We start from the raw sequence: 13,687 nt of genomic DNA on the forward strand, positions 1-13,687 counted from the left end.
TGGGACACTACACTTTTCCGGTATTGTTGTGGGCCCTTTTGGGGGTGAAAGGGGGTTGATGTTTGCACTGAATCTATCTGCCAGGATGTTGGCAATATCAGTGGGTTCAGTATATTTTGTGCTATTTTGAACTAGCTCAGAGCATATCTGCGAGTTGCCACTTAGATTCTTGACATAGCTAAAGAAGGCTTTCTAATCCTTGGCTATTTTTCTTTCGACGTTAGCCTTGGAGGATTTTACTGATACTGATCAGGGATGTCTTTCCTTCTTGGGATTTGCTTTTTTGTGAACTAGTTTCCTCCTTCTATTGTATAGCCTGTTTATGGCAGGGGTCCATTATGCCTTGCATTCTTTTAGTGAGGAACTTCTGTGGATGTTCCAATTATTGGATATGTCTGGTTAAGTACATACCAAAGGGGGGGCCTGGAACTCAATGATAAGGCTAATGAATGCTGAATACAGTGGAACAATGACTTCCTTGTAACCAGATGCCATCATTTTGTTTATAAGTTGCGCAACATAGAATGACTTCAGTCAATGGAGCTAACACAAGTTATTTGTCTGTGTCAACCCTTCCTGGAGAACATTAGTGTCTGTGGTGGATTTTATGACTTCTCCTAATTTGCAATCATCTGCAAATCTGGTCAGCCAGGGGCAAAGACACAGAGCATTTATTTGTCATTATGTGACAGTTATGCCACATAATACAAGTTACTGACATTGGCTTGTTAGCTTTGCAAAGTGCAATGGCACTTATGTATTTGGAAACAGCATTTGTCTTTGTTGCAATGATGTGATTTCAGCAAGAGTAAATATAAAGACAGCAAAGATGTTTGCCCATTAAGCAGAGCAGACGTTAATAAAACACACCTGAAAATTGATCCACTAGTAGGGACCTGGGAATGTATGTAGAGCATGAACATTCCCTCTGTTACCATGTATCCAGTACTATAAAAAAGTATTTTTTCATTGTGCAACTTATTAGCAAGTCTCTGGTGTCCAGGTTCAGAGATGTGATCATTGCACTGTATTCTTCACTTATAAGACCAGTGAGTATAATGCCCCTTTTGGTATGTACCTGTTCAAACACTTGACACAACTTGAATGTCCACAGCATTTTCTTTCAAAGAAAATTAAGGGCCTAAATCAAAAGAGCTGCCCTAATCATAGCAAAGCCTTGTCCCCATTAGGCTTCTGAGAGGTGGCCTCTGCCTCACATATACACCTCAACAGATCCTATCCTGTCACCCCTACTGGACATCTGCAAGTCCAGTGGTGGCATAAACACCCACGCGAGATCTTAATCTCTTCTGCAACATAAATAGAATATGCTTAAGGGTATAGATGTGCATAACACAGAATTCCACTTCTTTAGAATTTTCTTCCTCTCCACATAAAACAATATACTCTACTGTTACTACTTTCAGATGTAATCTGGATTAATGGTTGCAAGACTGTAAATTCAGTCCTGGAGCATCACCCGTATCCATTATGGAAAGGTAAATGTTCTGCCTGGTATGTATTATTCATGTTTAAATTATAAGGGGTAAAAAACCTCAAGAGAATGCATGGCTACATTTTTAAATATTCTTCACAATCAATAGCCTAGTAAGAAGCTATGAAACTATGTTACAGAAAAGACTGTGTATATACATAGTATCCCTGTTTTGAATATTTTGTGTGTAAATGTTTAACATTGTACACAGCCATTATTATTTTAAATTGAAACTTTTAGCAAAATCAGTGTACAAGAGCTGTAATGCAACTTCAAATATTTATTTTAAATGTGTTAGTAAAGTTGAACATGAAATAAATAATATTCTGAGTATGGTTGTTTTCTGTTAGCCTGAGTATGGAGAGTTCAAAATTGCAGAGAATGTTCTTCATCTGATCTACAACCAAGGAATGATATGGTAAGTAACCTAAATTTTTTATTTACCAAAATATCTTTTTTATATAATTTGGACAATAACCATTATTTTTCATTGAAATGTTACATTTTCTAAGGAGATCTGAATGTCTCAGAAGTATTTGATTCTGAACGTTTCATTAGTGCAAACTACAAAACTATAAAAGTAAATGAGTTTTAAATGTTCTCTCAATTTTCACAGTTTAACTGTGTGTTGCAGTAAGAAAAGAAACTTGATTTACAGAAAGAAAAATTTTTTTTGCACCTGACAGACATAAGTTACTGGGTTCAATCTTGACCTCCGACTACTGTCTGTGTGGAGTTTGCATGTTCTCCCCATTTCTGTATTAGACTCCTCCCACTTCCCAAACATACTCTAAATGTTTCTACATCACTGATGGAGGGCAGCATGTTAAAACCCAGCCATCTCAGTTGAACTTGAAAGGTAATCCAAAAAAGGCATCAAAAACTGAATGGAGCCATGGGCAGCAGCACAGATGATGCCCATCATAGGAAGAGTTGTAAATATCAACTGCTTTAGGCATCAGCTGTGGTATGCAGTATCCTCTTTATAGGTGAATGTTTATTTATTTGTTTGGCTGCCTTTGTTACCTTGGAAAGTCCAACTTGGCAAAGCCCATTTTCAACAGAGACCTGAGGAGAAAAGCTGCACCAGATACATTTAAGATACTTATGACAAAACATTTTTTTGCAAAGATACATTACATAGATAGTTGTTAAGACATCTAGATACTAACAGATAATTGTTGTGTAGTGACACTTTGCAAAGAATATACAAAGATAACACAGGTATTTCTTTTGTGCTGACATTATACATGATATTAAAGTCCAAGTATAAAAACATTTAGTATGCAAACAGTTCATGTATTATATATGTGGGAAGAAGACTTTAGTTATGTCTTATAACATATGGCTAAGATGGGTAACAGAAAAGATGTTAGGGATAAGTAAAATTGAGGGAACGCGTGTGAAACATTAGTTGGTAGGGAATTAGTAGTTAAAACCAGAAGAGTTAGATGGACGCCGTATAGTTAATGAGTCAAGGACAGAGGGGCTAAGAATATGAGGGTGTTCACTGACATAGAACCTGGTTATAAGAGACGGGTGGAGAGCATGTGAAGGAGATAAATAAAGTGGGAATGTCTGACAGAAACTGAAGTGTAAAGTGTAGATTAAGGTAGGAAGGAAACAGACAAGGAGCAGTAGAAACATGTGTTGTGTAAAGGGTCATAGAAGTTATAAACAGATAAGAGTTATGAGCTGACAAAGGCAACAGGAGTTACCCAGGTGAGGAACATGTCCACAACCACATGCGGTTTAGGTGTTTTTTTAGTAAGGGCTTGAATGTGGAAACATTGATGGTTTGTTTTAGGTATGTTGGGATAGTGCTCTGGGGTTTAGAAACATAATGGAGTATAGTGAGTCATCTGCTAAGTTATTAAACTTTGTTGTGGTTACTAAGAATTTATTGGCTGAGTGAAGGCCGCCACGTGGAGAGTAGTGCTGCAGGGTAACTCTTAGTGCTGGACGTTTTGCTGCTGCCCAGATACGTTGTGAGTATGTCAAATGATTTGCAGTTCAAGCCAGTTTAGATGTTTCAGAGCTCTGCAGTGATAAGTCCTATAAGGATGTCAGCAAATTTGGATACATTATTATAATAGATAGAGAGGTTAGCATTAAGTGTGGCATTCAGGTTATAAAAATAGGAGGGATGGAAGAAGAGAGGTCAGTGCTAGTGTTTGTCTGGCATCTTCTGTCAAGTAATGCTTGGTTTTATAGTGGGAGCTGAGTTGCTATTTGTGTTTTTTTAATTGCTTGCAATATATGTTGGTCAAATTTGAGGTCATTGTCAGTTAGGACACACAGACGTTTTGTCTGTGTTATAGTTTCAGTTTTTGCTTTGTTAGATGAGGTTATTTCAAAAGATTGTCTTTCAGTTTGGTATTGTTTAGGGGCAAAGAGAACACATTATTTATTTTTGTTAGGATTTAAAAGATTTGTAGACTTTAGTCATGTTTCAACAGCAATGACAAAAGTTTGGGTGATGTCTTGAAGTGCTGGTGGGGATGGGCTTCAAACGTCAGTATGTTGAGCTATGCTGGAGAGATAGTGGCAGTTTGTACTTCATTTATAAAAATATTAAATAACAGAGGGCCTAAAACAGATCCTTGTGGGACATTGACAGTGACTGGTAGGAATAGAAGTTGTGTTTCTGTTTGATGTTTGCTGTCTGCAAGCCACATAGGTATGGAACCATGAGAGAGAGATAGCTGTGTGAGACTGAGGGAAGAAAGTTTAATAAGAAGATGATAGGAGGATACAGCATCAAATCCTTGTGATAAATATAAGAATAATGAAGCTATCAGGTTGCCGTCATTTCTGTGTTGACTTATGATACTGGTGAAGTTGAGGACAGCAGTGGTAGACAATATTAGGGTCTAAAACCATGATGTGCTTTATAGAGAAGGTCATTAGAGTTAATGCACTATGTTGGTTGTGAGTCGATACATTTTTCTAATACTTTAGACAGAAGGGATAGGATGGCAATAGGTCCACATATAGTTGGAAAAGTCTGTAGATGTGCCACCTTTGTGGAGTGGTATTGTATAGGCTTTTTTCCATATGGATGAAACATAGCTTTCAGATACGGATCAGTTTAACAGTAAGGATACATGACAAATCTGCATCAGCTGATATTTGCAGATATTCTTTTGGAAGTTAGTTGGCAGATAAAGTGGTTACTTTTTGTTCACTAGATGTTTCTTATAGTAGAACTGGACACCAGGAGAAAGGAGAAAGAATGTGTCGCTTGTCTGGTCAGGATAAAACAAACGAACAGTTGTGAGTTCTGTTCAAGCAGCTTTATTATATATAAACACATCAGGATTGAGGCTTAGTAACTTAAACTTAAATAAACTTATAAACAGACTGACTACCACACTCATGTTCACACTCTGGCTGCTGTCTCAAAATAGCACTGCTGCCTGCACGTGCTCACTGTTTATATGCACGTGCCACACTTGGAAATTTTTCTTAAAGATATAACACACACACTGTTCTGCATCCTTCCTCTTTGAGAAATAGCACATACAAGTATATACACATAAACAGTTATGTCCAGGCTGCTGTGTATTTCAATACTAGGTCTAGAAAGATGACCAAATCGTGTGACATAAAAATTAGAAATAGGTCTAGCAATGGGGACTGTCATTACTGAATGTTCAACTTTGGGGACATCTGGGACATCATCAGGAATGAAAGTAGGTGTTGAGACATGTTTTTCAGTAGGAACAATGTCTGGATTGCTCTGAGATCTAACGTCTGTATCACAGGTACGATGGCGTGATATGGTTCATTTTGTAATCTATATTTCCTGGCACTAAGAAGTAGGATCTTGGCTCAGTACATATACCTGTCATTTGACCAATCCGGTTGAAGCCTTTCACCATTTGAATCCTCACTGTCTCTCCTTTTTCAACGAACAAAGTGATCTGCTCATTTTATCATAACTGGACTTTTGGAAAGAAAGCTTTGATAGCTTTGTTGTTTTTAGCTTTAAGCACCAACAAGCTGAAACTGATAGGCAACGTTGTTCTAGTTTGCCTAAATAGAAGTCTCTGAGCGGGCAAGCCAAGTATATCATCATGGGGTATATTTCTGAGACTGAGTAAATTCGAAAAGTCATCGGTATTGTCACACTTTGACCTCTCTAGCAATTGCTTTGCACTCTGTACTGCACACTCAGCCAGGCCATTTGACTGTGGGTATTTTGGACTACTAGTAATATGAACAAAGTCCCACTATTGCAAATTTCTGAAACAATTGACTGGTAAACTTGATGCCATTGTCAGATATAAATTTATGTCGACTATCATGGACTGAGAAATGATGTTTCAGTTTAGTAATAACAGTAGTGAACATTAGGTTAGGTAGCAAATTGACCTCAAACCAGTCAGAATAAGAGTCTAACAGCACTAAGTATTGTTGATTGTTCCTCTTGAATATGTCAACGGCTACTGTTGACCAAGGTAGTTCAGTGATTTGGCTTAGCTGAAGTGGCTCTTTTTGCAAATGCGGTTTAGTACTATTGTGTACTGAACAAGATGAAAGTACTTTATCAATGTCTTTCGATAGAGAAGGCCAAAATACTAGTCCTCTCATCCTTCTTTTGGTAGAATCAGAACCTGGGTGACCACGATGTAAAATCTGGATAGAATCATGTTATAAGGAAGTAGGAACGACAACTTTAGGACCTTTGAAAATGATACCATCTTCCATCAACATCTCATTTCTGTAAGGAAAATAAGGTTGCACTTCTTGCAGTACACAAGATTGCTTTAATGGCCATCCAACATCTATGAAGTGGTTGAACTTTTGCAATACTGGATCACTCTTTGTGTGATCTCTCAGCTCATCAAGTCCCGTGGTAGAAAAATTACACACTTCCATGACATTGAAGTCAAAATTCTCTGCATCAAGCTGTTCTGTTGTATTTCTGGGCAATCTGGATATGGTATCAGCCAGATAAAGAAGTTTTCCTTTTGAGTAGACCATCTTGAAGTTGTACTTTTGCAATCTGGGCATCATTCTTTGTAATCTTGCTGGAGGGGTATGCATAGGTTTCTTTAAAATAGTGACTAGAGGTTGATATTCAGTCTCAGTCTGAATAGCTCGGCCATAAATATAATCATGGAACTTCAAACATGACAACACAATTGCCAAAATACTTCCTCAATCTGAGCATACTGCATCGCAGTTTGGGTAAGAGTTCGAGATGCATAAAATACTGGCCTGCCTTCCTGAAGAATAACTGCAATAAGACCAAACTTTGAAGCCTCACAGGAAAGAATTACTGGTTTATTGGCATCATAGTATCTTAATGTAGGTGGGGTGGCAGTTTTCTGCTGGAGGGTATCAAATGTTTTCTGGTGCTGTTCCAACTATGAACATGCAACATTTTTGCACATCAGCTTTCTTAAAGGCACTGTCAACTCACTGAAGTCTGGTATGAACTTGCCCAAATAGTTAACCATACCAAGGAAACGCTGTAGGGTTTGGACATTGTCCAGGGTTGGCGTCTCAAGAATGGCTGCTTGCTTGGATGGATAAGGTCATAAGCCAGTACTAGTGACTAAATGCCCTACATATGTTACTTCTGATAGTCTGAATTTACACTTCAGAGGATTGAGCTTCAAGTTCATTTCACACACTCTGTCTAGAACATTCCTGAGATTTCTGTCATGCCCTGCTTCACCATTGCCTCCAACCAAAAAGTCATCTACTATTATGGCACATGGATAAATCAAACAAATTTGCTCCATTGCATGCTGAAAACTTCACTTGCAGAATTTATTCCAAAAGGATCCTTAGAAATCTATATCTACCAAATGGAGTACTGAATGTAGTCAGTAGTGAAGATCTGTGATCAAGCATCACTTGCAAAAATGAACTCTTTGCATCCAGGATAGGAAAAAAATAGTGGTATTTGACATCTGGGCTGCAACTTCCACGACTGCATGCATAGGATGATGAGGTCTCTTTAATGCTTTCTTCAAGTCTCTTAGGTTAATGTATATTCTGAATTCATCTGAGCTCTTTCTATGAGCAGCTACAATGGAAGATACTCATTCAGTTAGTTCTGTAACTGGACAAATTACACTTTGCTGCACCATTTTATCCATCTGGGCCTTGACTTTGCTCTGCATGGCTATCAGAACTCTCCTTGTTGGTCTGACAACTGGGCGGACTTCTGGGTCTACTTTCATGAACTACACAACTGGAAGTTTGCCTAGCTGGTCATTAAAACATCAGCATACTCTGATAAAATAGCATTAGTGAAGCTGGAACTAGAACATGTGCTAACAGGATGGACTTCTTTGATAAAATAAAGCCGTTTCATTTTCAAACTGTCTCTGAGACCTAACAATGACTGCACAGGTCTTTGAACTACATAGAATTGCAAGCTGTACTTGTTCCTGGCTGAATAGCATGAAAGCACTACTGAGGCTTTGAATCTCTTCATCTCCATAAGAAACATCTTTCACACAATTAGCCAAATTAAGTCGCTCACCAGCTCTCGCCTTAGCAAATGTTTCTGCTGCCACAACATTACACTTTAAACCAGTGTCTACTTTGAGATCCATGAATTTACCATTGATCAGGACAGTACAAATCTAATCGTCTGCATTAATTGTCTGCATTAATCTTTTCACCAACCACTGATACACCATCTACATAGAAAGTTGGGTTACAGTTTTCTACATGATCAACTTGCTTTCTTAAAGTGACCCTTCTTTATAAATGAGTGAGGTTTGCTTGATTTGCAAAATTTTGGAAATGATTCCATTTTTTACACTTGTGACATTGCTGACCAAATGCTAAGCACTTCTCTTTTAGACTCATGATTGGCACCACAGTTACGACAGTTGACAATAAAACTTGACTTGGGTTTTGCTGACACACTTATACTGTACTGCGCATGTCCACTTTACTGAGCTAGTCTTAGAACTTGCTGGAAAGCTACAGGACCTCAAAGTGAAGCCTGCAGGGGCTGCAGCTGCTATGTGCTTAGGCTAGCCATGTGCTGCATGCTGTCTACATTTACTGTGGAGCCTGCTGAAATCATGCTTTTATCACTTGCTAGCATACTTGTGTGCTTTTTTGTGAGCTTATGGATTTGACAGATTTCAATAGCTTTACTCAACATCATGAAGCAAAATCTTTCTCAGTGCAGCATTATTAACACCGCACGCTAGCCTGTCCTTTATCAAATTATCTTTCAAATCAACAAACCTGCACATTTTAGCCTTGCTTCTTAAGTCAGTAATGTAAGCTGCAAAGGTTTCTCCTGGCTTTTGGTCTCTTGTATAAAATAAGTGCCTTTCTAATGTAACATTTGTCTGAGGGTTGCACATTTCTCTAAATTTATGTTTCAAGCACTTGGGGTCCTGCCTTGATTCAGTTGGTATAACAATATGACAGTGTTCCCCCTCTCTTGCATATACTGCTGGTGCATACACAAATTAACCATCTCTTTCAATGGCCTCTGACCCTGCTAGGTTAAGCAAAATGAATGTATGTGCATCTTTGTCAGAAAAAGCTGCTTGCATGAAGATATCATATTCCTGCTGAAATGCTCTCCAATTCTCTGCAATATTATGATCAAATACAAGAGGACTTGGTCTGTGAAATGCCTCTGCCATATTAACACACACTAATGAAGGATTTTGCAATTATGTACAAACATACACACATATACAAATGCCAGAAATTCATGCCAGAATTTGTAATTATGCCCAATAGCACAACAAGCCTCTAAACAACTGAACTTTGTGGAATAAGTCTTGGTGGCACCACGGCATTTTCTGAAATCACTGTACTTTGTGAAACCACCTCTTATCAGTGTAAGAAACATTTTGAAATGATTGCACTTTGCAAATAAACTGTATACAGCATACTGAAACTCTTCCAAAATGGCTGTACTTTGCTAAATAACAATGCACAGTCTAAGAAGCACTCTGAAATGGTGGCACTCTGCGAATAAATGCACACAGCACAATAAATGTTTCAAAATGGCTGTATTCTGACTGTACTTTACGAAATAGTTGCACTTTGCATAGTAATAAAGTACACACTGTAAGCACTTTACACACTCTGAGATACTTTTAACAACTTTAGTTATGCTCTGAATAGCTTCCATCAATCCAAAATAGTAGCTCATGTCAAAATACAGTAATTTGCCAAAACACATGCAGCTGCTATGCTTTCTTATAATTAATTTGCCCTTTTTGCCCTTTTATTCTGCCCATTTAACTTCTTTTCATGCTCATTATACCTTCTTTTGCTTGTTTCACTCCAAACATACTCGTTTTGCAACTCTGAGGCAACTCTGAACCCCTTATGAACTTTTCTGATAATTTTATCAAATTTCACAATTCTGAACATCTTGTTTAATCAATAATGCATTTTGTGCCTTTCATTTGGTTAATAATACATTTTTGTGTTATTCATTTGAATAATAATGCATTCTATGCCCTCTGAATGTTCCATATTATCTCTTTTATAAAATAAATAATTTGTGCAAGTTTTGGTTAGCTGTAGTTCTGTTCTGGCCCCTTTTTACACCCAATCTGCTCACCATGCCTTCACTGTTAGCTCTTTACCTTGTGGCTTGAAGAAACAGTCTCCCAAATCTTGGTTCTGACACCATGTTGCTCATCTGGTCAGGATAAAACAGACAAACAGTTGTGGGTTCTGTTCAAGCAGCTTTGTTATATACAAACACATCAGGATTGAGGCTTAGTAAAGTAAACTTAGTTAAACTTATAAACAGATTGACTACCATATTCATACATGTTCACACTTTGGCTACTGTCTCAAAATGGCAGTGCTTCCTGCACATGCTCGCTATTTATATGCACGAGCCACACCTGAAAATGCTTCTTAAAGATACAGTATACATATTGTTCTACAGAATGTGCTAGTTTAGGACAGGATGGGTGGGGGTTAGGTGAATCATTATTAATATTAATCAGAGACAGTACTGTATATTAAATATAGGAGCTGAACTGAGATGGTATTGAGTCAGTGGTGTTAGAAGTAGAGGTGGATGGGGTTCTTTAGCCAGGATGTTTTAGTTTGTTTACTGACAACCAAAAAAAGTGTTGCATTTTTTTGATGTTTATATTGGAGGTTGGTGTAATGGGTTTGTTTATCCATTTTAATGCAGTCCTTAGTGAGATTTCTGAGATGCCTAAATGAAGGAAATGTATTTTGTCTTCTTTTATGCCAGGTTTCCAGGCTTTGTCTCTTTGAATTATAATGTTTTTGCTTTATTTAGTTAGTGATGGTGCAGGGTTTGATTTGGCTCCTTTTATCCATACAGGGACTAGGCTTTTATAAATACTTGAAAAAGTTTCATTAAAGATCAAGACAGCAGCATTAAGTGGCATAGATTTTAATATGTTAGAGTTACACTGTCATGGCGTAGTGGTTAACTGTTGTGACTATAGTGAACAGGGTCCTGGACTCAAGACATGTAAGGGCTGTTTATTTTTTATATCTGACATGGCTTAGTGGTAAATCACTTTGGTAATGATGTGCAGGGTCCTGGGTTCGAGACTTGCAAAGGCTGATTATTTCAGGGGTCCAGGGAAGTAAATATTGTGGAAAGAAATATCCCGGGAATTGTTATGGCTAGGCTTGTATAAGCCCTAGGGCTGCTAGCCTAGTACCAACCTATGAACCTATCAGAGTATAGATTAAGTTGTCTGTTAAATGTTATTGTGTTATGTATTTGTTACAAATTATGTTTTTGGATTGGGTACTGTATTTTCTGACTAGGAAGGTGCTCAGTTATTGTGTCTAGATGATATCCAAACATTTTTTCCTTAATAAAATTTTTTATTAAAATCAAAACTGAAATATACACAGTTATTAAAATAATTGTACAGATTTTGATACATTAGATAAAAATAAAAAAAGAATGGTATATTAAAGAATAATACCATAAATGATATACAGAAATGTTCACTGTACAAGAATGAAATATTAATGTTAGGCTAATAGAAAAAGATTTGATTTTACATTCAGGTTATTGGTTTTCTAATAGTTCAGATATACTCTTCCAATATTTATATGTCGTATTCCTTGAGGATCTAGATATAATTGTCAACATTTCGAGTTTAGAAACATCCTTGAGAAGATCTTTAAAATTTTGAAAAGATGGACTATGTGAAGATTTCCAATTTGTTGTGACTTCTTTCCTGGCGATGGACAATATAGACCATAGGATTGAATATTTGCTGGGTTTTACACATTTTGGGATTGGAGTGTTAAACAGAACAAGTGATTTAGTAATAAAACATTGTCTGTAAAGATTGCTTGTAAGACGTTATTAACATCTTCCCAAAATTTCTTTAAAAGTGAGCATTCATAAAATATATGTATCCAGTCTGCATTAATTTCCTTCCTACATCTCCAACATAAAACACTATCTTTAGTTATCGTGCTGATATTATGAGGTGTAAGGAATGATCTATTTTTAAATCTCCAGGTGAAAATCTTCCATTTGTATGAAGATGTTGTTTTACCAGCAGATTGAAGAATATTTAATTTATCCTTATCTGAAGGATGGGCATTATTAGTGGTGGTAAAAAAATTCCCAGTAATTATCTGTATATATATCCAAGTCTGATTTTATTGTTTTATATATGAGTGAAAGACTAACTTTCGATGAAATGTTCTGTTGAGCTAAGAGAGTTAAAAGCTGTATTAGACTAGGAATTGAAGTTTTAATTGCAGGAGGGATTAGATCGCGTTTACCCTTGATGTATTTCCTTGCTTCTTGTAGGTCTAGCCATAGTACTGAGTCAAAATTATTCTCTTATATAATAGTATTAAGAGCTCTTAATTCGTGGTTGTTCATCAATTGAAGCCATGCTATGAGACTATTTTGTTTAAATAGTGACATTTTCTGATAATCTACTGTAAACATAATCCCTTGTGTATAGGTGATGGGGAAAGTAAGAAATATCCAGCTTTCATATCTTTTATGTCTAAGGATGAAATTTTTAAATGACCTTAAAATTAGAGTTATGCAGTTAGATTTAAATGTTTGGGTGTAGTGGAAAGAAAAATATTCTTTCAGTCTCCAAATAAAGGTATTATTCATTAAGTATAACATATGAGTATCATTGTTTTTTGGAGATTGAGATAGACAAAGTAAAAAATCTTTCCATTTTGCTGAATATTTACTTTCAATTAACTAAGTGATTGATTTGATTACTGAAGAAATTGAATAAAGTTCTAGGTTGGGTAAAGCTATACCTCCATTATCCCAGCTATACATATGGGTTGATAGAGGAATTTGGGGTTTAATTGGATGCCAAAGGAATTTTTTAATCATCGTGTTAAATTTTTAGATTACTAAATGTGTTGAGGGTATACAGATGGACTGAATTATATACAAGATTTTGGGGAGTAATAGCATCTTTATAACTGATAATTTCTCATCCATGGAGAATTTTATTTTAGACAATCTAGTTATTAAATTATCTATGTTTGTAATACTTTTATTAAAGTTCAGTTTTATAATATCTTTTATGCTGCTAGGAATAATTATGCCTAAATACGTTATTTGTTTAGATTGTGCTATATATTTTTAAAATTATCTTGTACATAAATTTTCTTTTGACCAACTAAAATAATTTGTGTTTTATTGTGGTTAAATTTAAGGCCCGAGTTCCTTTGAAAAAGCTCCATATTGTTAAATTGTTCTGACAATGATGGGTCTTTGCCACCCAGTGTAATCAGAATGTCATCTGCAAACATCTGAATTTTTGATATTTCATTAAAACCCAATTCATATCCTATTATATTAGTGTTATCCCTTATCAAGTTTGCCCAGGGTTCCATGATTAAGGTGAATAAAAGAGGGGACAGCAGCCAGCCTTGTTTAGTGCCTTTTACTACTGGTATAGATTGAGAGATATTAGGACCTATTTTGATGTATGCATGACAACCATTATATAACTGAGTAATAAGGTTTACAAAATGTTCTGAAAAATTAAGTTCTCCCAAAAGAATGAGGAGATAATCCCAATTAATTGTACCGAAGGCGGAATTTATATCTAAACTAATTATAGTTAAATTTGTTTTTAAAATCTTTACTGATTCAATTAAGCTTAATATTCTCTTAATATTGTCATAAGAGGTTCAATTTATTATGAAACCTGTTTGATCTGCCTCCACTAGATT

The 13,687-nt window shown here is 36.3% G+C and overlaps 1 protein-coding gene across 1 annotated transcript in view; it reads left to right on the plus strand.

Moving 5' to 3' along the window:
- TMC3 (transmembrane channel like 3) overlaps positions 1 to 13,687 on the plus strand; it is a 1,325,854-nt gene that overhangs the window by 701,773 nt on the left and 610,394 nt on the right. The window contains exon 15 of the mRNA XM_044067925.1: positions 1,846 to 1,913. Within this exon, the coding sequence (XP_043923860.1) occupies positions 1,846 to 1,913 (68 nt within the window). The remainder of the gene's footprint in view (positions 1 to 1,845; positions 1,914 to 13,687) is intronic.

Source organism: Protopterus annectens, chromosome 3.part1 (genome assembly GCF_019279795.1).
Source record: "Protopterus annectens isolate FY-2018-M chromosome 3.part1, PAN1.0, whole genome shotgun sequence".
In the NCBI taxonomy this organism is placed as follows: domain Eukaryota; kingdom Metazoa; phylum Chordata; order Ceratodontiformes; family Protopteridae; genus Protopterus; species Protopterus annectens.